This window comes from Heterodontus francisci, chromosome 26 (genome assembly GCF_036365525.1).
Source record: "Heterodontus francisci isolate sHetFra1 chromosome 26, sHetFra1.hap1, whole genome shotgun sequence".
NCBI lineage: Eukaryota > Metazoa > Chordata > Chondrichthyes > Heterodontiformes > Heterodontidae > Heterodontus > Heterodontus francisci.
In genome coordinates this window covers 18,684,124-18,710,090 of record NC_090396.1, presented here as the reverse complement: position 1 = coordinate 18,710,090, position 25,967 = coordinate 18,684,124, and the positions used below count along the sequence as shown (strand labels likewise).

The following is a 25,967-nucleotide window of genomic DNA, read 5'->3' as shown; positions in this document are numbered from 1 at the left end:
TAAAGCAGTGGATGTGGTGTATATGGATTTCAGTAAGGCGTCTGATAAGGTTCCCCATGGTAGGCTATTACAGAAAATACGGAAGTATGGGGTTGAAGGTGATTTAGAGCTTTGGATCAGAAATTGGCTAGCTGAAAGACAGAGGGTGGTGGTTGATGGCAAATGTTCACCACTAGTTACTAGTGGTGTACCGCAAGGATCTGTTTTGGGGCCACTGCTGTTTGTCATTTTTATAAATGACCTGGAAGAGGGTGTAGAAGGGTGGGTTAGTAAATTTGCGGATGACACTAAGGTCGGTGGAGTTGTGGATAGTGTCAAAGGATGTTGTAGGGTTCAGAGGGACATAGATAGGCTGCAGAGCTGGGCTGAGAGATGGCAAATGGAGTTTAATGCGGAAAAGTGTGAGGTGATTCACTTCGGAAGGAGTAACAGGAATGCAGAATACTGGGCTAATGGGAAGATTCTTGGTAGTGTAGATGAGCAGAGATCTTGGTGTCCAGGTGCATAAATCCCTGAAGGTTGCTACCCAGGTTAATAGGGCTGTTAAGAAGGCATATGGTGTGTTAGCTTTTATTAGTAGGGGGATCGAGTTTCGGAGCCACGAGGTCATGCTGCAGCTGTACAAAACTCTGGTGAGACCGCACCTGGAGTATTGCGTGCAGTTCTGGTCACCGCATTATAGGAAGGATGTGGAAGCTATGGAAAGGGTGCAGAGGAGATTTACTAGGATGTTGCCTGGTATGGAGGGAAGGTCTTACGAGGAAAGGCTGAGGGACTTGAGGTTGTTTTCGTTGGAGAGAAGGAGGAGAGGTGACTTAATAGAGACATATAAGATAATCAGAGGGTTAGATAGGGTGGATAGTGAGAGTCTTTTTCCTCGGATGGTGATGGCAAACACGAGGGGACATAGCTTTAAGTTGAGGGGTGATAGATATAGGACAGATGTCAGAGGTAGTTTCTTTACTCAGAGTAGTAGGTGCGTCGAACGCCCTGCCTGCAACAGTAGTAGACTCGCCAACTTTAAGGGCATTTAAATGGTCATTGGATAGACATATGGATGAAAATGGAATAGTGTAGGTCAGATGGTTTCACAGGTCGGCGCAACATCGAGGGCCGAAGGGCCTGTACTGCGCTGTAATGTTCTAATTCTAATTTATAACCAACATTCCTTTGTCCTCATCACATCATACAGCATTTTGAAGTAGATAAACAGCATAGTCAGGTAATACAGTCATACCAACTCCTCCTGGGCTTGAGGGCATTTTCCCTCTTGACTTTTTAAAATAATATAGAAACCGGTTTCAATTGAGCACTGCCATTGGTAGCATTGTTTGGCCTCATTTTGGCATTGACAACACAATTGAAATGACGGGCATTTAATCACTGGGCACACTGACACCTATAGGTCACAACCAGGTTCAGTACCATGCCTGTCGTTGTAATCACCCATCCGTTGCACATCCCAGCCCCTTGGTTACATTGATTTCAGCAGGTATTTGGTCTCGGAATGTGGGCGTCACGGCAAGGGCACATCGATTCCCCATCTCTAATTGCCTTGAAAAGCTGGCGGTGGGTCTTCTTTTGCGACCTCTACTGGTGATGGTAGTCCCACAGTGCTGTTAGGTAGGGAATTCACTAATATGGACCCTGTGAAGAAGCAGCAATGGGGTTCCATGCCTAAGCCAGCATGAAAGTTTTCCAAATTGCATTCTATTCCAAATACATATTCCTACCTTCTTTTCCTCCTCCAGATTAAAATTAAGATGCTGCACCATGTCCTATCTTAACTCATTTCATTCATTACCTCAAAACAGCTTGTCCCTCTCAGTTTTCCACTTCCCACACCCCCCATTTCAATTTATATGCTTTACAACTCCAAACTTCGCATTGCCTATTGCTCTTCTCTCCTACTTTTTTCAATCCTGGCATTGTCTTGTACGATAGGCCTGAGTGGGTGTTAAAGGATCAACAGCATCTTCCACTGACAGGAAAAAGGACTGCACATTCCAGCAACTAATCCTACAAAACAATCAGAATGTGAATTTAAAAAGTCTCCACTGCAGAAGTAAAACTTGGACACCCAGAAAGGCACTTCTGAATAAAATTACAGTGACATTTTTCACAATTAAATTTACAATTTGCTCAAACTTCAGTGGAACTGTTGCTCCTTTGAAAAAATTATGGCAGAGATTAAAGTGGGGGAAGGTGAATGGAAAGCAAGATTTTTAAAACTAATTCTGGGGCTGTGTACTTCATTGACAAGACCAACATTTAGTGTCCATTCAGAGGGTTGCTAGGCCACTTCAGAGGGCAGTTGAGAGTCAAACACATTGCTGTGGGACCGGTTTCACCCATAAGCCAAACAGAGTAAGGACAGCAGGTTTCCTTCCCTAAAGCATGCAGTGAACTAGTTGTGTTTTTATGACAATTCGACAGCTTCATGGTCAATTTGACTGATACCAGCTTTCTATTTCCAGATTTTATTATATTAATTCAGGTTCTCAAACGGTCATGGCGGAGGGACGGGAGTGTCAGGGATCTGAACTCACATGTGGATTACTGGGCCACGAGTCCAGTGACATATCCACTACACTACAGTATTTGGTAACTTGCATTTCTATAGCCCCTTGCACAACCTCAGGCTGTTCCAAGCTCTTCATAGCCAATGAAGTACTTCTGAAGTGTAGTCACTGTTGTACCTCTGTAACATTGCCCGACTTTGCCCGTCTCAGCTCATCTGCTGCTGAAACCCTCATTCATGCCTTAGTTACCTCTAGACTGGAGTATTCCAACGCACTCTTGGTTGGTCTCCCACATTCTACTCTGTAAACATGAGGTCATCCAAAACTCTGCTGCCTGTGTCTTAACGCGCACCAAGTCTTGTACCCCTATCACCCCAGTGCTTGCTGACCTACATTGGCTTCCAGTCAAGCACCATTTTGCCGTTAAAATTCTCATCCTTGTTTTCAAATTGCCCCACGGTTTCGCCCCTTCCTATCTCTGTAATCTCCTCCAGCCCCACAACCCTGCCAGATATCTATGCTCCTCTAATTCTGGCCTCTTGTGCACCACATTTCCAGTTGCCTAGGCCCCAAGCTCTAGAATTCCCTTCCTACACTCTTGTGCCTCTCCACCCTGCTTTCCTCAAAACCTACCTCTTTAACCAAGCTTTTGGTCACCTGACCTAATATCTCCTTTTGTGGCTCAGTGTCATACTTTGTTTTACAATGTTCCTGTAAAGTGCCTTGGGACATTTTATCACATTAATGGCACTATAAGTTGTTTTTGTTGTAATGTAGGAAACGCAGCAGCCAATTTGCATGGAGCAACCTCCCATAAACAGCAATGGGATAACGATCAGTTTTTAAAAAAAAGTGATGCAGGTTGAGGGCTAAATATTCGCCATAACACAGCGGAGAACTCCATTGCAATTCTTTAAAACAATACCATGGGATCTTTTACACCCATCTGAGATGACAAATGGGGCTGGGGTTGTCAGGATCGACTGTCAATCTAATTGTATGTTCTCCACCTGTCCCTCTTTATGCTGCTAGCACATCTCTGTAATCAATTTTCTCCTCAGAAGCCATACCTGTGCAATTGCTGCTTCATTGTCAGCCAGTCCAAGAAGGAAGATCCGCACTTTATCGATTTTCACTGGGATGACCCGTCCCCTCCACTTCACTTCGCTCATAGTGGCAGCATGCTTTGCTCTGGTCTGCGTTAGCAGAGTCTTTGGGAATTGCAAACGAATTAAAGACAAAATGAGTAAAGGCTCAAAAAACAAATTCTTTTACCAACAGATCGCACCAAATCTTCACTAATATTTGAAGCAAACAGCGAGTCACTGTGAAAGGCAAGTGGCCCCACTGATAAAGAGTCAGCACAGACATGGTGGGCTGAGTTTCCTCTTTCTGTACTGTAAACTTCAATGGCTCAATGATTTGTGACCACCGACCTGTGGGAGGGCCCATCTATAACCAAAGGATGTTGGAAACCAGGGACTCAGCAGCACTAATCCAGGAGGTTGATAAGCAGGGTCCCTCATGGCAGACTGGTACAAAAGGTGAAGTCACACAGGATCAGAGGTGAGCTGGCAAGATGGATACAGAACTGGCTCTGTCATAGAAGACAGAGGGTAGCAGTGGAAGGGTGCTTTTCTTAATGGAGGGCTGTGACTAGTGGTGTTCCGCAGGGATCAGTGCTGGGACCTTTGCTCTTTGTAGTATATATAAATGATTTGGAGGAAAATGTAGCTGGTCTGATTAGTAAGTTTGCAGACGACACAAAGGTTGGTGGAGTTGCGGATAGTGATGAGGATTGTCAGAGGATACAGCAGGATATAGATCGGTTGGAGACTTGGGCGGAGAAATGGCAGATGGAGTTTAATCCGGACAAATGTGAGGTCATGCATTTTGGAAGATCTAATACAGGTGGGAAGTATACAGTAAATGGCAGAACCCTTAGGAGTATTGACAGGCAGAGAGATCTGGGCGTACAGGTCAACAGGTCACTGAAAGTGGCAACGCATGTGGATAAGGTAGTCAAGAAGGCATACGCATACTTGCCTTCATCGGTCGAGGCAGAGTATAAAAATTGGCAAGTCATGCTGCAGCTGTACAGAAAGTTAGTTAGGCCACTGTTCGAATATTGCGTGCAATTCTGGTCACCACACTACCAGAAGGATATGGAGGCTATGGAGAGGGTACAGAAGAGGTTTACCAGGATGTTGCCTGGTCTGGATGGGATTAGCTATGAGGAGAGGCTAGATAAACTCGGATTGTTTTACTGGAACGACGGAGGTGGAGGGGCGACATGATAGAGGTTTACAACGTTATGAGTGGCATGGACAGAGTGGACAGTCAGAAGCTTTTTCCCCAAGGTGGAAGAGTCAGTTGGGCTAGGCGGTGGCGTACTGGTATTATCACTGGACTAGTAACCCAGAGACCCAGGGTATTTCTCTGGGAACATGGGTTCGAATCCCACCACAGCAGAAGGTGGAATTTGAATTTAACTAATAAATCTGGAGTTAAAAAGCTAGTCTAATGATGGCCATGAAACCATTGTCGATTGTTGTAAAAACCCATCTGGTTCACCAATGTCCTTTAGGGAAGGAAATCTGCCGTCCTTACCTGGTCTGGCCTACATGTGACTCCAGACCCACAGCAATGTGGTTAACTCTTACATGCCCTGTGAAACTGCCTAACAAGCCACTCAGTTGTACCTAACCGCTATGAAGTCTTTAAAAAGGAATGAAACCGGACGGACCACCCGGCATCGATCTAGGCACCGGAAACGACAAAACCAACCCCGTCGACCCTGCAAAGTCCTCCTTACTAACATCTGGGGGCTTGTGCCAAAGTTGGAGAGCTGTCCCACAGACTAGTCAAGCAACAGCCTGACATAGTCATACTCACGGAATCATACCGTACAATGTCCCACACACTGCCATCACCATCCCCGGGTATGTCCTGTCCCATGGGCAGGACAGACCCACCAGAGGTTGCGGCACAGTGGTCTACAGTAGGGAGGGAGTTGCCCTGCGAGTCCTCAACATCGACTCCGACCCCATGAAGTCTCATGGCATCAGGTCAAACATGGGCAAGGTAACCTCCTTCTGATTACCACCTACTGCCCTCCTTCAGCTGATGAGTCAGTACTCCTCCATGTTGAACACCACTTGGAGGAAGCACTGAGGGTGGCAAGGGCACAGAATGTGCTCTGGGTGGGGGACTTCAATGTCCATCACCAAGAGTGGCTCGGTAGCACCACTACTGACCGAGCCCTAAAGGACAAAGCTGCTAGACTGGGTCTGTGGCAGGTGGTGGGGGAACCAACACAAAGGGAAAACATACTTGACCTCGTCCTCACCAATCTGCCTGCCGCAGATGCTTCTGTCCATGACTGTATTGGTAGGAGCGACCACCGCACAGTCCTTGTGGAGATGAAGTCCCGCCTTCACATTGAGGATACCATCCATCATGTTGTGTGGCACTATCACCATGCTAAATGGGATAGATTTCGAACAGATCTAGCAATGCAAAACTGGGCATCCATGAGGCGCTGTGGGCCATCAGCAGCAGCAGAATTGTACTCAACCACAATCTGTAACCTCTCAGTTCGGCATATCCCCCACTCTACCATTACCATCAAGTCAGGAGACCATCCCTGGTTCAATGAAGAGTGCAGGAGGACATGCCAGGAGCAGCACCAGGCATACCTCAAAATGAGGTGTCAACCTGGTGAAGCTACAACACAGGAATACTTGCATGCCAAACTGGGTAAGCAGCATGCGATAGACAGAGCTAAGCGATCCCATAACCAACGGATCAGATCTAAGCTCTGCAGTCCTGCCACATCCAGCCGTGAATGGTGGTGGACAATTAAACAACTAACTGGAGGAGGTGGCTCCACAAATATCCCCATCCTCAATGATGGGGGAGCCCAGCACATCAGTGCGAAAGATAAGGCTGAAGCATTTGCAACAAGTTGATGATCCATCTCGGCCTCCTCCTGAAGTCCCCAGCATCACAGATGCCAGACTTCAGCCAATTCGATTCACTCCGCGTGATATCAAGCAACAACTGAAGGCACTGGATACTGCAAAGGCTATGGGCCCTGAAAATATTCCAGCAATAGTACTGAAAACCTGTGCTCCAGAACTCGCCGTGCCCGTAGCCAAGCTGTTCCAGTACAGCTACAACACTGGCATCTACCCTGCAATGTGGAAAATTGCCCAGATATGTCCTGTACACAAAAAGCAGGACAAGTCCAACCTGGCCAATTACCGCCCCATCAGCCTACTCTCAATTATCAGTAAAGTGATGGAAGGTGTCATCAACAGTGTCATCAAGCGGCACTTGTTTAGCAATAACCTGCTCAGTGACGCACAGTTTGGGTTCTGCCAGGGCAAACCAGCTCCTGAACTCATTACAGCCTTGGTTCAAACATGGACAAAAGAGCTGAACTCAAGAGGTGAGGGGAGAGTGACTGCCCTTGACATCAAGGCAACATTTGACCGAGTATGGCATCAAGGAGCCCGAGCAAAACTGAGGTCAATGGGAATCAGGGGGAAAACCCTCTGCTGGCTGGAGTCATACCTAGCGCAAAGGAAATTGGTCGTGGTTGTTGGAGGTCAATCATCTCAGCTCCAGGACATCACTGCAGGAGTTCCTCAGGGTAGTGTCCTGGGCCCAACCATCTTCAGCTGCTTCATCAATGACCTTCCTTCAATCATAAGGTCAGAAGTGGGGATGTTCGCTGATGATTGCACAATGTTCAGCACCATTCGTGACTCCTCAGATACTGAAGCAGTCCATGTAGAAATGCAGCAATGCCTAGACAATATCCAGGCTTGGGCTGATAAGTGGCAAGTAACATTTGTGCCACACAAGTGCCAGGCAATGACCATCTCCAATGAGAGAGAATCTAACCACCTCCCCTTGACATCCAACGGCATTACCATCGCTGATTCCTCCACTATCAACATCCTAGGGGCTACCATTGACCAGAAACTGAACTGGAGTCGCCATATAAATACCGTGGCTACAAGAGCAAGTCAGAGGCTAGGAATCCTGAGGCAAGTAACTCACCTCCTGACTCCCCAAAGCCTGTCCACCATCTACAAGACACAAGTCAGGAGTGTGATGGAATACTCTCCACTTGGCTGGATGGGTGCAGCTCCAACGACACTCAAGAAGCTCGACACGATCCAAGACAAAGCAGCCCGCTTGATTGGCACCCCATCTATAAACATTCACTCCCTCCACCACCGACACACAGTAGCAGCAGTGTGTACCATCTACAAGATGCACTACAGCAATGCACCAAGGCTCCTTAGACAGCACCTTCCAAACCCGCGACCTCTACCAACTAGAAGGACAAGGGCAGCAAATACATGGGAACACCACCACCTGCAAGTTCCCCTCCAAGTCACGCACCATCCTGACTTGGAACTATATCGCCGTTCCTTCACTGTCGCTGGGTCAAAATCCTGGAACTCCCTTCCTTACAGCACTGTGGGTATACCTACCCCAAATGGATTGCAACGGTTCAAGAAGGCAGCTCACCACCACCTTCTCAAGGGCAATTAGGGATGGGCAATAAATGCTGGCCTGGCCAGTGACGGCTACATCCCATGAATGAATAAAAAAAAGTTACTAGAGGACATAGGTTTAAGGTGTGAGGGGCAAAGTTTAGAGGGGATGTGCAAGGCAAGTTCTTTACACAGAGGGTGGCGAGTGCCTGGAACTTGCTGCCGGGGGAGGTGGTGGAAGCAGGTACGATAGCGACGTTTAAGAGGCCTCTTGACAAATACATGAATAGGATGGGAATAGAGGGATACGGACCCTGGAAGTGCAGAAGGTTTTAGTTTAGACAGGCATCAAGATCGGCGCAGGCTTGGAGGGCCAAATGGCCTGTTCCTGTGCTATACTGTTCTTTGTTCAGGGAAGATAACCTGAATTGCCAAGACTCCCTCGGGACAAGAAAATTGATGCTTTTAAAAAAAAACTAGCAGTCACCCAATGGGCATGGGCTAATGAGCCAAGTCTCTAACCATGAATCTGGACAGTAAGAGATTTATACAGAAACTAAAATCCAGGCTTGAAGTGAGCAAAGCTGGGGAGCCAGTTGTTGGAAGAAAACCTTAAAGATATGATTTAAATCATTGATATTAAGCATAGGAGAGGTGCACAGGCAGGCATTGGTGCAGATTGAGGAGCGGGTTCTTAAATTAAATTTGAAACTTGTGGCAGTCCAAGATTCTCACTGCCAACATACTGTGTGTAAAATTGCAAGTTTAATTTCTCTGCAGTTTCATCCCTAGAAGCATATGATAATTCAATCAGTTCAGAATTCCAAATATTTAAAGCTGCGCTATCAAAAACTTTACCTTCATTTTGAGCCTGTGTTGGGCGGGTCATGGCGGCTGTAGCTTGGGTGGATTTCTGGCTTGCTACCTCTTGCCCTATTCTGCTCCATCTCTTTGAGCAACCCTCCCAACCCATGCTCTCTCTTCACCCCAAACCACTGGCGAACAAAATAAAGATTTAAGACAGAATGAAGGAACTCGGAACTTTGTAAATAACCAATTAGAAAGCAAACGACCAACCAGGAAAATCCGGAGTCAATTAACCAATGAAATCTGACCCAGTCACTCAATTACAAATTGATTATAAACAGTAACTCCTTACATCCAGTAGCCCTCCAGTCTCTCTTGCTTTCATTCGCATCTGAATCAGTTCCTTCATTGCAGATTGGTCACCTTCCAACAGAGAGAGAGAGGATAGTTAATGTTTCTTCCATAAATAACATGGGCTTAACAAGGACAATGGAATGAAACATTGGTGATCACTGCTATTCTCAGACATGCTGTTAAGGTAGTTTGAATATTCCTGAACGATTCTGCAGTTCCTGAATGCTCCACACAGAACCTGGTTTCATGTTGTCGCCAGTGTGAGTAGACACTGGCAACAATCACCAGTGGCACTGATCTACTTCCTCAACCCACCCAAGTTAAAATGGAGTAAAATTAATACTTTACAGCTGGAGAGAAGACACAAGTTCTTCAGACAAAAGAACATAATAAATAGGTGCAGGAGTAGACCATACGGTCCCTTAAGCCTGCGCTGCCATTGAATAAGGTCATGGCTGACCTACCTCAACTTCACTTTGCCGTCCTCTCCCTCATTTACCTAGTCAGATTTTGGACACTATCTCCATCTTGCATTTATTCAACAACTGAGCATCCACAATGCTCTAGGGTAGAGAATTCCAAAGATCCACACCCTTTGAATGAAGAAATTTCTCTTCACCTCAGTCATATATGGTTGACCCTTATCCCGAGGTTATGACTCCTAGCTCTAGACACTCTAGCCAGGGGAAACAGCTTCCTAGCTCTGTCAAGGCCTCTAAGAATTTTATACGTTTCAATGCGATCACTTCTAATTCTCCCAAACTTGAGAATATTGGCCGATTCTACTCAATCTCTCTTCATAGGATAACCCTCTCATTCCAGGAATCAATCATAGTTGCACCCCATCTTCCTTTGCGGATGCTGGAAATCAAATAAAAACAAATGCTGGAAATACTCAGCAGGTCTGGCAGCATCTGTGGAGAGAGAAACAGAGCTAACTTTTCATGTCTGTGATCTTTCATCAGAACTCTAGGTGTGGTCTCATCAAAGTCTTACATAATTGCAGCAAGATTTCCTTACTCTTATACTGTAAGCCCCTTACAATGAGGCTAACATACCATTTGTCTTCCTAAATACTTGCCCTACCTGCATGTTAACTTTGTGATTTCGTGTACAAGGACACCCAAATTCCTCTGCATATCAACGTTTACTAGTCTGTCACCTTTTAGAAAATATTCCTGTTCTATTCCTCCTAACAAACAACTAATTTTGTAGTTCCCCACATTATACTCCATCTGCCACCTTCTTGCCCACGCACTTAACCTGTCTGCATCCCTTTGCAGCCTTGCTGCATCCTCCTCACACCTTACTTTTCAACCCATCTTCATATCAGCAGCAAACTTGGACACTTTAGTCAGTCCCATCATCTAAGTCACTGATAGATTGTACATAGCTGAGGCCCAAGCATTATCCATGCAGCACCCCACTAGCATCCCGAAATTACCTATTTATTCCTGTTTTCTGTCGTTGTTGATCAATCCTCAATCCCTGCTAATATGCTAAAGTGCCACCACAAGAGCCTATTAGGACTCATGGGAATGGGGATAATATATTAGCATCAATTGAAGATTAGTTAATGGACAGAAAACAAAGTAGAAAAGTAGAAGGGACATTTTCAGGTTGGCAGGCTGTAACAAACAGGGTACCGCAAGGATCAGTACTTGGGCCTCAGCTATTTACAATTCTAACGACCAAGGTATGAGTAATGCAATGTTAAATCAGCCCCTCTATTCCACAGGCCACAGCATATTAGCAAAGTTTCCCACCTACTGGAAAATAGCCAAATTAAACACTATATTTATCCCCCAGAATAAATCACGCCAAACCAGTTTCTTTAAACAACAAAATTAACTATTTATTAATAAACCAAGTTCTAAACGATAATGAGATGAATCTATACGTAGGAAAAGATTTTATAACTTCTTATTCTACCTAACCCCCATGTACACACACATACATTCAAAAACAAAACGGTTAACCGGGGAAAACGGATATTGATTTTACAACGGTTTCTTAGGAATAGAATAACTGGGTTGTAACTTCTAGTAGGATATTTCCGGATTAGTGAGGTGTCCCAGAGTCGAATAGTCAGATGTCAATCGAAGTGTCTCCACGCATGTTTGATAAACAGTCTGTGATGGGTAGGCGTTCAAGGCAATTCATCTGCAGCAGGCATCACATAAATCTTTCAGCAACAGGTTGCAACAAATGGTCTACTTAAATTGTAAGGTAGCAGTCTAACAATAGAAGCTTTCTTCAGATTTCAGGAACTTCCAAAAATACAAAAATGCAGCAGAACTCACACTTGAGGCAGAGATTTTTGAGAAGCTGGAGACAATAGGAATTTTGCTACTTTCAACAATGCAGGTTTCCTCTCAGCAAAGGAGCCTTTCTCCACAAAGAACAGCAACTCCTCTTTCTCTGGGCCTTTTTCTTTCTCTTCAGGCATAAACAGCAACAAGGGTTTTCGTTCCCATATATTAGATTTGCAACTCCTTCAAAATTCTTTTGTCATGAAGAAATAAGAGTTTCACTTGATACAGGAATTATTTTTCAAGAGAAAGAGTTTTCTGGACTGTATTCCTGGCCAGTCTCCAGCAGTAACTGAATAACCCTCGTCACAAGATTGTCGTAAAATTTTCTGGTTGCATGGATACAAACTGCCTTGCAGCCTGCACTACAAATAACAAGTCAACATTCAGTTCACAGAAAGCCCTTCTTTCCCAGTCTTAAAGGCACACTGACCTTAGTTTAAAAAAAAACTTTTATGACATAATCTGTATTAATGACTTAAATAAGGCGACTCAGTGTAACATATCCTAGTTTTGTGACAAAACAGAGATAGGTGGGAAAGTAATCAATGAGGAGAGCGCAAAGAAGCTGTAAAGGAATATAGGCAGGTTGGGTAGTGGGCAAGATATGGCAGATGGAATGCAATGTGGCAAAGTGTGAAGTTATCCACTTTGGTAGGAAAAATAAAATGGAAGAATATTTTTGAATGGTGAAGAGTGTGGAAAATGTTTGCATTCAGAGCAACCTGGGTGTCCTTGTACATGAATCACAAAGTTAACATACAGGTACAGCAAGCAATTAGGAAGGTAAATAGTATGTTAGCTTTTGTTACAATTATGCAGGGCATTGGTGAGGCCATATCTGGAGTACTGTGTGCAGTTTTAGTCTCCTTACCCTAGGAAGAATGTACTTGCCTTAGAGGGAGTACACGAAGGTTCATCAGACTGGTGATTGGAATGAGGGGATTGACTTATGAGGAGACTGAATAGACTAGGCCTATATTCCCTGGAGTTTAGAAGAATGAGAGGAGATCTAATTGAAACATAAAACATTCTTAGGAGGCTTGACAGGGTAGTTGCTGAGAAAATGTTTCCCCTGGCTGGGGAATTTAGAACACTGGATCACAGTCTCAGAATAAGCAGTCATCCAATTAGGACTGAAATGAGGAGAAATTTCTTCACTCAAAGGGTTATGAATCTTTGGAATTCTCTACCCCAAAAAGTTGTGCAGTCTATTCAAGACTGAGGTCAATAAACGTTTAGGCACTAACAGAATTAAAGGATACTGGGACAGTGCTGCAAGGTGGAGTTGAGGTAGATAATCAGCCAGAGCAGGCCGGAAGGGTCAAATGGCCTACTCCTGCTCATATTATATTACCCTCAAATGTTTTATTTATTTTTTATTTTTATTTAGAGATACAGCACTGAAACAGGCCCTTCGGCCCACCGAGTCTGTGCCAACCAACAACCACCCATTTATACTAACCCGACAATAATCCCATATTCCCTACCACCTACCTACACTAGGGCAATTTACAATGGCCAATTTACCTATCAACCTGCAAGTCTTTGGCTGTGGGAGGAAACCGGAGCACCCAGCGGAAACCCACGCGGTCACAGGGAGAACTTGCAAACTCCGCACAGGCAGTACCCAGAATCGAACCCGGGTCGCTGGAGCTGTGAGGCTGCGGTGCTAACCACTGCGCCGCCCACTGTTGCATGGCAGCTTATCAAATGCTTTTTGAAAATGTAAATATATTACCTCTGTAATCTACCTTGCTGGTTACATCCTCAAAAAAACTCTAAAGATTTGTCAAACACTATTTCCCTCTGATAAAATGTTCTAACTCTGCCTAATCATGATTTTTAAGTGCCCTATTACCATGTCCCTAGTAATAGATTCCAGCCTTTTCCCTATTAGGTAAGGCTAACTGGCTTATAGTTCCCTGTTTTCCCTCTCCCTCCTTTCTTGAATTTGCTATTTTCCAATCCACTGGAACTGTTCTAGAATCTAGGGAATTCTGGAAGATCAAAACCAATGCATCCATCTTCTAGGCTGTAGGCAATCAGGACCAGGGGATTTGTCTGTTTTTAAGCCAAATAAGTCACTCTCATTGGACCCTTGGTTCCCCACATTGTCTGGTATGTTTTTAGTGTCTTCCACTGTGAAGACAGGTACAAAATATTTAACATCTCTGCTATTTCCTTATTCCACATTATAAATTTGTCCTGTCTATGCCTCCAAGAAACCCATGTTTATTTTCGCTAATCTCTTCCTATTCCATACTTGTACAAAACTCTTACAATCTGTGTTCTCATTTCTTTCCCGTTTACTTTTTTCCCTTTATCAATTTCTTGATCATCCTTTGCTGATTTCTAAAACCATCACAATCCTAAAGTTTATTGCTTTGTTTCGGCAACATTGTAAACTTCCTCTTTTAATCGAATACTATCCTTAACTTCTCTAATTAGCCACAGTTGACCCCTTTTCCCATGGCATTTTATTCTTCAAAGAATGTATATTCGTTGACAATTACAATATTGGAACAATACAGCAGAGGAACGCCATTCGGCCCACTGTGTTTGATCCAGCTCTTTGAAAGAATTATCCAATTACTTGCAATTATTTATAAAAACAAGGATCCCCTATGCTTTAACAGCCTTCTCAATTTGTACTGCCACCTTGAAAGATTTGTGTACGTACATCTCCAGCGCTCTCTGTTCCTGCACCCCTGTTAAAATTGTACCATATGGCTCATGATGTCGCTGATTATTCCTATCAAAATGTGTCACTTCGCCCTTGTGCTTCTGCTACGTGTCTGCCCAGTTCACCAGTTTAAGCGCTCCTGAACAAAAAATCTGAAGGAATTTGTTGTCTTTGCTGAATAAAAGGAATTATGAATTATTTATTTAAATATTCAGCATTGCATATCAATTAATCTAATTTCCCAATCTACCTTAGCTAACTCGCCCCTCATACCTACATGGTTGGCTTTATTTAAATTTAAGACTCTAGTTTCGGACTTAACCACATCACTCAATCGCAATAAAATTCGATCATATGATCATTCACCACCAGACAATCTTTTACTATTAACCTTGTCTCATTAAAAAATACTAGATCTAAAATAGCCTGTTACCAAGTTGGTTTCTCGACATATTGTTCTATGAAATTGTTTTGAATGCATTGCATAAACTTATCCTCCAAAGTACATTTGCCAATTTGGCTTGCCCAGTCTATAAGATTAAAGATGCTCATGATAATTGCATTACTTTTGGTAATGTTCCTCTAATTCAGACTTCGTGGTACACATTGGTACCAACGACATAAGCAGAAAGAGGAATGAGGTCCTGCAACAAGAATTTAGGGAGCTAGGTAGCAGAATAAAAAGCAGGACCTCAAAGGTTGTAATCTCAGGATTACTCCCAGTGCCACGTGCTAGTGAGTATAGGAATAGGGGGATAGAGCAGATGAATGCGTGGCTGAAGAGATGATGCAGGAGGGAGGACTTTAGTTTCCTGGATCACTGGGTCTGTTTCTGGCAAAGGTGGGACCTGTACAAGTTGGACAGGTTGCACCTAAACCGGAACGGGACCAACATCCCTGCTGGGTGGTTAGCTAGTGCTGTTTTTTGGGGGGGGTGGGAGGGAAGTTTAAACTGATTTGGCAGGTGGGTGGGATACAGAGTGGAGGTACAGTAGGAGGTGACGCACAGTCAAATATAGAAGAGAAACTGAGTCAATGTGGAAGGCAGAGCAAATATAGACCTGTTAAGGCACAAGTGAATAATGCAAGGCTGGATTGCATCTATTTTAACGCAAGGAGTCTTACTAGTAAGGCAATGAATTGAGGGTGTTAACACATGGGAATATGATACTATAGCTATAACAGAGACATTGTTGAGGGAAGGGCAGGACTGGCAGCTCAATATTCTAGGGTATAGGATCTTCAGGCATGACAGGGGAGGGTGTAAAAGAGGAGTTGGCATTGCACTGCTGATCAAGGAGTCAATTACTGCCGTAAGGAGGGATGATATCTTAGAAGGTTCCCCAAATGAGGCCATATGGGTAGAGCTTAAAAACAAAAAGGGGCAATCACTTGGCTGGGAGTGTACTACAGGCCTCCAAACAGCCAGGGAGAGACAGAGGAGCAGATATGTAGGCAAATCTCAGGTGTAAAAATAATAGGGTAATAATAGTAGGGGATTTCAACTTTCCCAATATCAACTGGGATAGTCTTAGTGCAAAAGGCTTAAAGGGAATGACATTCTTAAAGTGCATACAGGAGAGCTTTTTGAGCCAGCGCATAGAAAGTCCTACAAGAGAAGGGGTGGTATTGGACCTAATCCTGGGGAAAGAAGTGGACAAGTGGTAGAGGTGTCAATGTGGAGCATTTCGGGGATAGTGACCATAACTCCAAGATTTAAGGTAGTTATGGAAAAGGACAAAGAGGGACCAGAAATAAAAGTACTGAATTGGGGGAAGGCCGATTTCAATATAATAAAACAGGGTCTGGCTAAAAGGGAATGGGAGCAGCTACTTGTAGGAAAGTCTACATCAGACCAGTGGGAGTCAAAAAGGAATGAGTGAGAGTTCAGGGCCAACATGTTCCCATAAAGGTGAAGGGCAAGACCAACAAGTCCAGGGAACCCTGGATAACAAGGGATATAGAGGATTGGATAAGGAAAAAAAACAGGCGTATGGCAGATTCAGAGCGCTGAAAACAGCGAAGGCCCTAGAACAGTATAGAATGTGTAGGGGGGTACTTAAAAAAGTAATTAGGAGAGCGAAGAGGAGACATGAAAAAACACTGGCGGGCAAGATAAAGGAAAATCCCAAGGTGTTTTATAAGTATATTAAGGGCAAGAGGATATCCAAAGAAAGAGTAGGGCCCATTAGGACTTCAGTAAGGCTTTTGATAAGGTCTCGCATGGGAGATTAGTTAAGAAGGTAAGAGCCCAGGGGATCCAGGGCAATTTGGCAAATTGGATCCAAAATTGGCTTAGTGGCAGCAGGCAGAGGGTGGTGGTCGAGGGCTGTTTTTGCGAGTGGAAGCTGGTGACCAGTGGTGTACCACAGGGATCTGTGCTGGGGCCCTTGCTGTTTGTAGTGTACATTAATGATTTAGACGTGAACACAGGAGATATGATCAGTAAGTTCGCAGATGACACGAAAATTGGTGGTGTTGTAAATAGTGAGGAGGAAAGCCTTAGATTACATTAACGATATAGATGGGCTGGTAAGATGGGCGGAGCAGTGGCAAATGGAATTTAATCCTGACAAGTGTGAGGTGATACATTTTGGAAGGGCTAACAAGGCAAGGGAATATACAATGGATGGTAGGACCCTAGGAAGTACAGAGGGTCAGAGGGACCTTGGTGTACTTGTCCATAGATCACTGAAGGCAGCAGCACAGGTAGATAAGGTGGTTAGGAAGGCATATGGGATACTTGCCTTTATTAGCCAAGGCATAGAATATAATAGCAGGGAGGTTATGATGGAGCTGTATATAATGCTAGTTAGACCACAGCTAGAGTACTGGATATAGTTCTGGTCACCACACTATAGGAAGGATGTGATTGGACTGGAGAGGGTGCAGAGGAGAGTCACCAGGATGTTGCGTGAGCTGGAGCATTTCAGCTATGAAGAGAGACTGGATAGCCTGGGGTTGTTTTACCTAGAGCAGCAGAAGCTGACCGTGGGACCTGATTGAGTTATACATAATTATGAGGGGCATTGATAGAATAAATAGGAAGAAACTTTTTTCCCTTCGTGGAGGGATCATTAACTAGGGGGTATACATTTAAAGTAAGGAGCAGGAGGTTTAGAGCGGATTTGAGGAAAAATGTTTTCACTCAGAGGGTGGTTGGAATCTGGAACACACTACCTGAAGGGGAGGCAGGAACCCTCACAACATTTAAGAAGTATTCAGACATGCACTTGAAACACCATAGCATACAAGGGTACAGGCCAAGTGCTGGAAAATGGGATTAGAATAGATAGGTGGTTGATGGCCGGCACAGACACGATGGGCTGAAGGACCTGTTTCTGTGCTGTATAACTCTATGATTCTAATTTATTGACTTGTATGTTAACCAACTATAACTACTGTTAGGGGTCTAGAAATCTACTCCCATACTGATTCTATATTCTGGGCTAAAATCCTTTCTTACTACTGCCTTAATCTCATCCTATATTAACAGGGATACCAGCCCACTTTTCCATTTTGCCTAGATTTTGTAAAAGTCAAGTACTCTGGAATATATAGTTCAAACCTTGGTCACCTGCCTGTAATGCCCACTGAAACAACCCCATTTCTATTTGTAGCATTAATTCATCTATCTTGTGATGGATGCTGCGTGCATTCTGATATAGTGCCTTTGATTTTAACTTGTTACTACTTTTCCCTGATGTGACCATAGTCATTAAAGTCCTATTACCTTTGTTAAAATCGTTGCTCCTTCCTGATACACTCTGCTTGATTTTACCCAAAATCACTAATCTGTACTAGAGCCTTCACTATTTATAAACGGACTAAAATTAATTCTTCACACGTGGCAAAAACCCCCACAAAAGTTTGAATGGTTATCAATGGGTTATGCAAGTACTAACTCTGTATTTGATTCCTGCCAGAATCAATATGTGCTTAATATCACAGAATCATACACACAGGAGGCCATTCGACCCCTTATGTCTGTGTTGATTCTTTGAAAGAACTGTCCAATTAGTCCCACTCACCTGCTCTTTCCCTAGAGCTCTGCAAACTTTTCCTTTTCAAGTACATGACCAATTCTCCATTGAAAGTCATTACGAAATGGCTTCCACCACCCTTTCAGGCATGCACTTCAGATAACAAGTTGCTTCAAAAATTCTCATCTTGTGTCAATTAGCATAAATGTGTATCCAGTGGAAAGTTTCACCTTACTCTGATTAAAACCTCTCAATTTTGAACATAATTATGTTATTTGTTAAATTAGACCAAACCTACTAACCTATAGGAGCTCCAGGCTCATTTCACAACAATGGTCTATGCTATGATACTGCAAATGGCAACCAATCTATGTAACCAAAAGAGCTGGCTTGTTAGTTGACGTGTCTTTACAGGTTCTTCAACAGGAAGTTATCCAGCATAGGTCAATGTATCAAAGGTTATAGCTTTTGATTGAAAACTGCACCGGAGGTCAGCTTTGTGGGAAGGGGCTAGAGTTAATGATTAGCTGTGGTTCTTTGACAGACAACTCAGCGGCCCGAATTTCAAAAACAGCATTTTCCCCCGCATCCTCAGGTTTTGGTAATAGGGCCCAAAAACAGAGTAAGGAAGAAAAATCAGTTTTCATTTTGATCAAGAGTCAAGAAAACATGGAACTAAAAAAAAAGCTGAAGAATAACACAAATATTTATGCAGCTCAGGAGTGATACAGATGAGCACACTACACTGCTGCAAGCACCAAATATGAGGTAAAGAACAGTTTGTGTTAGCACCAGCTCACCCTATCAGGAGAAAAAGGAATAATTTTTCAACCTTGTTAAAGAAATACCTACACTGAGTAACAAAAGCTTTTTTTTTTTAAAACAGGGGTAGGAATACAGTAACTGCTGCTTATTACTGAATTTATTTTCACTACTCACACACTTTTCACTGACCTGAAACGTTAACTCTGCTTCTCTTTCCACAGATGCTGCCAGACCTGCTGAGTGGTTCCAGCATTTCTTGTTTTTGTCTCAGGACATCCCAAACTGCTTCACAGCCAATAAAGCAGTTTGGAAGCATGGTCAGTGTTGCAATGTAGGAAACGCAGCAACCAATTGGCACACAGCAAGATCCCACAACCAGCATCATGATAATAAACAGATAATTTGTTTTAGTAATATTGCTGAAGGGTAAATATTGGCCACGAACTTCCCTGAAAGACTTCAAACATTTAATATGAACAGCTTCGCAAAACAGAACACCAAAAGCTGCTCCTTGATGAGACCCAGTTCTTAATGCAAACACAGCTTTGAGATCTGAAGAAACAAGCAACAAGCTTTGACATCATAATCTGACAGGAGTCAAGGAGCTTTTAGATTTGACCAGCGTAGAGTCATGGGCATAACCTATTAGGAGCGGGGTCTGTATTCCTACCCTCTAAAGAGCTTTTCTTAAGGGTGCTAAATTTCGTGTGGCAACTGATACTTCTGTGCACCTTATGCAGACTGCACTCAGCGCCTAACAGCTCAGTTGTGTGAATCTGCTGTAGCAGGAGAACCACAAGTGATCAGCACCCTGGTGCTGCTGAACTCACCTTAAGTCTTCAAGAATTCTTCCAGCTCCTTGAAGCAACATAACACTGCAAACTGGGTGAGATGTACGTAACACATTTGTGACACCGTCTCATAGGATTGTGAGATGTATATGTCTGTGGCACAAAGCATGTCAGTGCACAATGGGCCTAATGCTGCCACCAATCCGATAGACAAATGTCTGCGTCTGATTTGCAGCTCAGAAATCAGGAAAATTTTTTTTTTTACAAAGGCAAAAATTGGGACAATTTCTTTTTTAACCACTTCACCAACCAAGAAAAATCCAGACATTTATGGTAGAAACCAGTTAAAAGAAAAACTTTAATGATCCCTAGTTCTTGGGACATCTGAAGAATGTCCACTTGGACAAGGCATTGGAAGGTTGCTCTGGAGGCCCGCAGAGCCATGCCTGATCACAAGAGCTTCAGAAGAGGAAGGAAGATTATGCTATTGACACATTGCTAAAGGAACAAAGAACAGTACAGCACAGGAACAGGCCATTCGGCCCTCCAAGCTTGCACCGATCTTGATGCCTGCCGAAACTAACACTTTCTGCACTTCCGGGGTCCGTATCCCTCTATTCCCTTCCTATTCATATATTTGTCAAGATGTCTCTTAAACGTCGCGATCGTATCTGCTTCCACCACCTACCCTGGCAGCAAGTTCCAGGTACTCACCACCCTCTGTGTAAAAAACTTGCCTCGCACATCCCCTCTAAACTTTGCCCCTCTCACCTTAAACCTATGTGCCCCAGTAACTGACTCTTCCACCCTGGGAAAAAGCATCTGACTATCCACTCTGTCCATGCCGCTCATAATTTTGTAAACCTCTATCATGTCGCCCCTCCACCTCCGTCGTTCCAGTGAAAACAATCCGAGTTTTTCCAACCTCCCCTCATAGCTAATGCCCTCCAGACCAGGCAACATCCTGGTAAACCTCCTCTGTACCCTCTCCAAAGCCTCCACGTCCTTCTGGTAGTGTGGCGACCAGAATTGCACGCAATATTCTAAGTGTGGCCTAACGAAGGTTCTGTACAGCTGCAACATGACTTGCCAATTTTTATACTCTATGCCCCGACCGATGAAGGCAAGCATGCCGTATGCCTTCTTGACTACCTTATCCACCTGCGTTGCCACTTTCAGTGACCTGTGAACCTGTACGCCCAGATCTCTCTGCATTACCTCACATTTGTCCGGATTAAACTCCATCCTCTGACAATCCTCATCATTATCCGCAACTCCACCAACCTTTGTGCCGTCCGCAAACTTACTAATCAGACCAGCTACATTTTCCTCCAAATCATTTATACATACTACAAACAGCAAAGGTCCCAGCACTGATCCCTGCAGACCACTAGTCACATCCCTCCATTCAGAAAAACACCCATCCACTGTTACCCTCTGTCTTCTGTGACTGAGCCAGTTCTGTATCCATCTTGCCAGCTCACCTCTGATCCCGTGTGACTTCACCTTTTGCACCAGTCTGCCATTCCTGGAACTCCAGGAATAGCCCAGAGCGCCTGTCTGAACTTCTTTGACATCATTGGGTTCTGAGGGACTTTGGGTCTGTGCCTCAAGGACACATGATCTTACCTATATTATATTCACAGTAACGGATATTGGGCGAGATCTCTTCCACACGTTGATGGTACAGCACTGCCTGCTCATCAGTGAATGCACTGGCTAATTTCTCATAGATTGTCCTGTCAAAGACAAAGGAAAATCAGAGTCAAAACCTCCAAACTGCACACAGCTCAGCACTTTCACGCTGGCAAAGCGCTTTACACAAACTCGGAAGTATTTAAACTGGTTCCATTTTAATGGTCAAGAGAAGTGTCATTTGGGAGATTGTACCATTACAACCCCCACTTCTGACACTGCTCACATCTCTAACAACAACTTGAATTTTTACAGCGCCTTTAACATAGTAAAAGGCCTCAAGATGCTCCAAGGTAGTGCAATCAGACAAAAAAACTGACTGAGTCACATTAGGACAGGTGACTAAACATTTGGTTAAAGAAAGAACTTCCATTCATAAAGTGCCTTTTATGATTTCAGAATGTCCCAAATTGCTTGTATTACAGTCAATGAAAAGGCAGGCTTTAAGCAGCATCTTAAAGGAGGAGAGGGAGGTACAGAGGCAAAAAGATTTGGAGAGGGAATTCCAGAGCTTAGGGCCGAGACGGCTGAAGGCATGACCACCAATGGTGGGGCAAAGGAAGTGGGGATGCAAAGACTATATTTGCATATAGTGCAATACAGATTCCATTCTAGATTAACTCAATGGCATGTGTTATGAATATTGTTTTGAGCAAAACAGAAAAAAAATTAAAAGCATAAAGAGCTATGGGGACAATGAAGTGGTACAATATGGGTGCGCACATCCAATGCTCCATATGGAGAGCTTCTGCTGTTCCACTCTGTCATTGTTCAGAATCCCATCCAACCAATGCTCTGTCCAGTGTTTCACCTTGTGGAGGTTGAGGAGCAGGTTTGTCAATCATCCTCACCACCATGTAGCAAGAGAAAGGGGGGTGGGGGGGGTGGGGGCGGGAAGGAAAACTATTTCAAAATAGCCTGTCTTAGCTTTACACAGGAATGCCAGGCCAAATCAATTTGCAGACTGACTGAGGAAAACAGGCACCATACCCTTCCACAGAAACATTTGTAAAGATAATTCAAATGTACGGTTATCCCATTCCTCACTACTTCCCAATACTCTTGCCCACTCTTTTCAAAGCACTCAAACAAATGTTCAGGTGACAAGAGTTTGAATCTTTCAAGCAAGTATCAATACAAAACTTGTAATATAAAGCAAGCTTCATCCACAGGAACAAGCATTTTCACAAGAAATGAGTGCTTACAGCATTTCCATTCATACCAGCACTCGCTTAACAACCTAGCAGATCTTCAAGTCTGACAGTTACGAATAAGATCTATTGTCTATTCTGTCCACGGAAGCGGAGAAACAGGCATTAGAGCATTGTTGCCCTTGTACATCTCAATTGTGCACATCCCATTGTTCAGACAAGAGAGGGTGCACACGAACTGTTCCCAATAGTCCTCTATTCTCTCATCAGATAGAGAAGGCATGACCCAACCATTCCCCAGAATTCTCCACCCTTCAGCGTTACAGAAAGCTTGGAAGGCAAAAGCTTCACACAATTACTAACGACAGCAGATCTTGGTCTCAGGGAGAATCAAACAGGATAGGTAGACCTGTTCAGAACAGAGATCACCTATGTCTTTCAGCAAACTATCCTCAGTAGCATAAAACAATGACCTCCCTTTGTCAAAGTCAGGAGTGGGACCATTCACTGATGATTCCAGTGTTCAGCCACATTCACAACTCCTCTGATAATGAAGCATCATGTGCCAACCTACAGATTGACTTGGGCAACATCTAGGTTTGGGCTGACAAGTGCTAGGTAACAAACATCTCAAATAACAGAAACCCTAGGCACTTGCCACAACCTTCCACAACTGCCAAGTTCCCCCCACTACCACTGACCAGAAGGTCAATTGAACCAGCCTTATCAACACTGCAGCTACAAGAGCACAGTCCAGGCTTGGTACTCTGCAATGAGTGGCTCACATACTGTCAAAGCCCTCTACCATATACATGTCTCAAGTCAGACCATTACAATTACAACAACACCATTCAGGATTGTCAGAAGATACAGCAGGATATAGATCGGTTGGAGACTTGGACGGAGAAATGGCAGATGGAGTTTAATCCAGACAAATGTGAGGTAATGCATTTTGGAAGATCTAATGCAGGTGGGAAGTATACAGTAAATGGCAGAACCCTTAGGAGTATTGACAGGCAGAGAGATCTGGGCATACAGGTTCACAGGTCACTGAAAGTGGCAACGCAGGTGGATAAGGTAGTCAAGAAGGCATACGGCATGCTTGCCTTCATCGGTCGGGGCATACGAGTATAAAAATAGGCAAGTCATGCTGCAGCTGTACAGAACTTTAGTTAGGCCACACTTAGAATATTGCGTGCAATTCTGGTCGCCACACTACCAGAAGGACGTGGAGGCTTTGGAGAGGGTACAGAAGAGGTTTACCAGGATGTTGCCTGGTCTGGAGGGCATTAGCTATGAGGAGAGGTTGGATAAACTCGGATTGTTTTCACTGGAACGACGGAGGTGGAGGGGCGACATGATAGAGGTTTACAAAGTTATAAGCGGCATGGACAGAGTGGATAGTCAGAAGCTTTTTCCCCAGGGTGGAAGAGTCAGTTACTAGGGGACATAGGTTTAAGGTGAGAGGGGCAAAGTTTAGAGGGGATGTGCAAGGCAAGTTCTTTACACAGAGGGTGGTGAGTGCCTGGAACTTGTTGCCGGGGGAGGTGGTGGAAGCAGGTCACAGAGACGTTTAAGAGGCATCTTGACAAATACAAGAATAGGATGGGAATAGAGGGATACGGACCCTGGAAGTGCAGAAGGTTTTAGTTTAGGCAGGCATCAAGATCGGCGCAGGCTTGGAGGGCCGAATGGCCTGTTCCTGTGCTGTACTGTTCTTTGATACAGCAGTTCACTCGATCAGCATTCTGGCAAAATATTCAGTACACATGCCTTCCATCACTAGAACACTCTGGTTGCAGTATGTACAATCTACAGGGTGTGCTGCAGCAGCCACTGAGCTTACTTTGATAGCACGTCCCTGTCCTGCAATCTCCACCACCGAGAACAGGAAAAGCAATGGTATGCAAAACCTGACATTTATTGCCATACCTTCACTGAATTCCCTAGCGAAGCCTGTTGTGGGAGTTTCATCAGTCTAATGGCTGAAGAGATTCAAGGTGGCATCTCAGCATCACCTCCTCAGGAGAACTAGGGATGGACAATAAATGCCATGCTTGCTAGTGTTGTCTGCACCCCGAGGACAAAAGATGAAGCCTCATAAGCCCATGGCATACAGGAAATAAAACCATGGCAACATGCTGCAAATGTGGTTAGCACCGCAGCCTCACAGCTCCAGTGACCCGGGTTCAATTCTGGGTACTGCCCGTGTGGAGTTTGCAAGTTCTCCCTGTGTTAGCGTGGGTTTCCTCCGGGTGCTCCGGTTTCCTCCCACAAGCCAAAGACTTGCAGGTTGATAGGTAAATTGGCCATTAGCAATTGCCCCTAATATAGGTAGGTGGTAGGGAAATATAGGGACAGGTGGGGATGTGGTAGGAATATGGGATTAGTGTAAGATTAGTATAAATGGGTGGTTGATAGTCAGCACAGACTTGGTGGGCCGAAGGGCCTGTTTCAGTGCTGTACCTCTAAATAAATAAATAAATAAATAAAGAGAATGGGAGGAGGTGGGAGGCATAGAAGAGAACCACATGTAGTGCACATTGCGAAGGCCGGGATGAATATTGAGGAACACTACGACAAAGAAGGATAGATATCACTTACTTGCATTTGTGCAAAGCCTGCATAGCACCTTTCCAGTCTTGTAGCTCAAAGCTCAGCATGCCTTTAAGATAGGCAGTGTACGCCTGAAAAAAAATGCAAAGGCAGCAGGAAAAATATCTGATTTAAAAGGCAGCAGCATAATCACACCAACATTTTAGCTGATCAAACTGAATAACAAAGTGGCATTTACAGGCAAGACGTTAAGAGCCCACCGGATCCCACCCTTCATGCTCTGCAGTGATTTATTGAATCAACATCACAGAGACAGCCCATTCGGCTAAACTGGCCTAAGTTTCTGTTTGGATTCCACGCAATCCTTCTCTTACTCTACCTGTCTCTTCCCACCATTCACCGATTTCTCTCCAGTCCTTCTCCCTCATGTATGCATTAAGCCTCCCCTTTTGTCACATCACTGGAGCACAGCGGACTGCAGACAGATGACTTATTTCTCCATCTGCTCTTCTCCATAGTACGAACCACGCAAGAAAATTACCCCCATTGCAGACCCATAACTGTGCTATCAAGTTACAGCTGCCAGCTTGAGTAAAGCGAATCAGAAGCGGATCTCTGTATTAACGGGCCGTAATGATTCCATGACTCAAAGTTTGAGCAGTGGTAAAGGGACTGGCTTCCAGATGCAGAGAGTAAAACGAAAGTGATGCAGAGATCACAATCCCCAAACAGGATCAAAATACCCTAAAATATAGAAGCACTGAGATGCAAGGACTACTCCCCTCCCCACAATGAGACAAGCCGCCTGTGCCAGTTCCCTCTCCATTCTGTT

The 25,967-nt window shown here is 44.2% G+C and overlaps 1 protein-coding gene across 2 annotated transcripts in view; it reads right to left on the bottom strand.

The window, feature by feature from the left end:
- Window positions 1-25,967, bottom strand: part of srp68 (signal recognition particle 68) — a 78,426-nt gene that overhangs the window by 39,372 nt on the left and 13,087 nt on the right. For both annotated transcript variants that reach the window (XM_068057864.1, XM_068057863.1), the window contains exons 5-8: window positions 25,184-25,266; window positions 21,363-21,472; window positions 9,195-9,265; window positions 3,593-3,733 (exon numbers count right to left, since the gene is read on the bottom strand). In XM_068057864.1, the coding sequence (XP_067913965.1) occupies window positions 3,593-3,733; window positions 9,195-9,265; window positions 21,363-21,472; window positions 25,184-25,266 (405 nt within the window). The remainder of the gene's footprint in view (window positions 1-3,592; window positions 3,734-9,194; window positions 9,266-21,362; window positions 21,473-25,183; window positions 25,267-25,967) is intronic.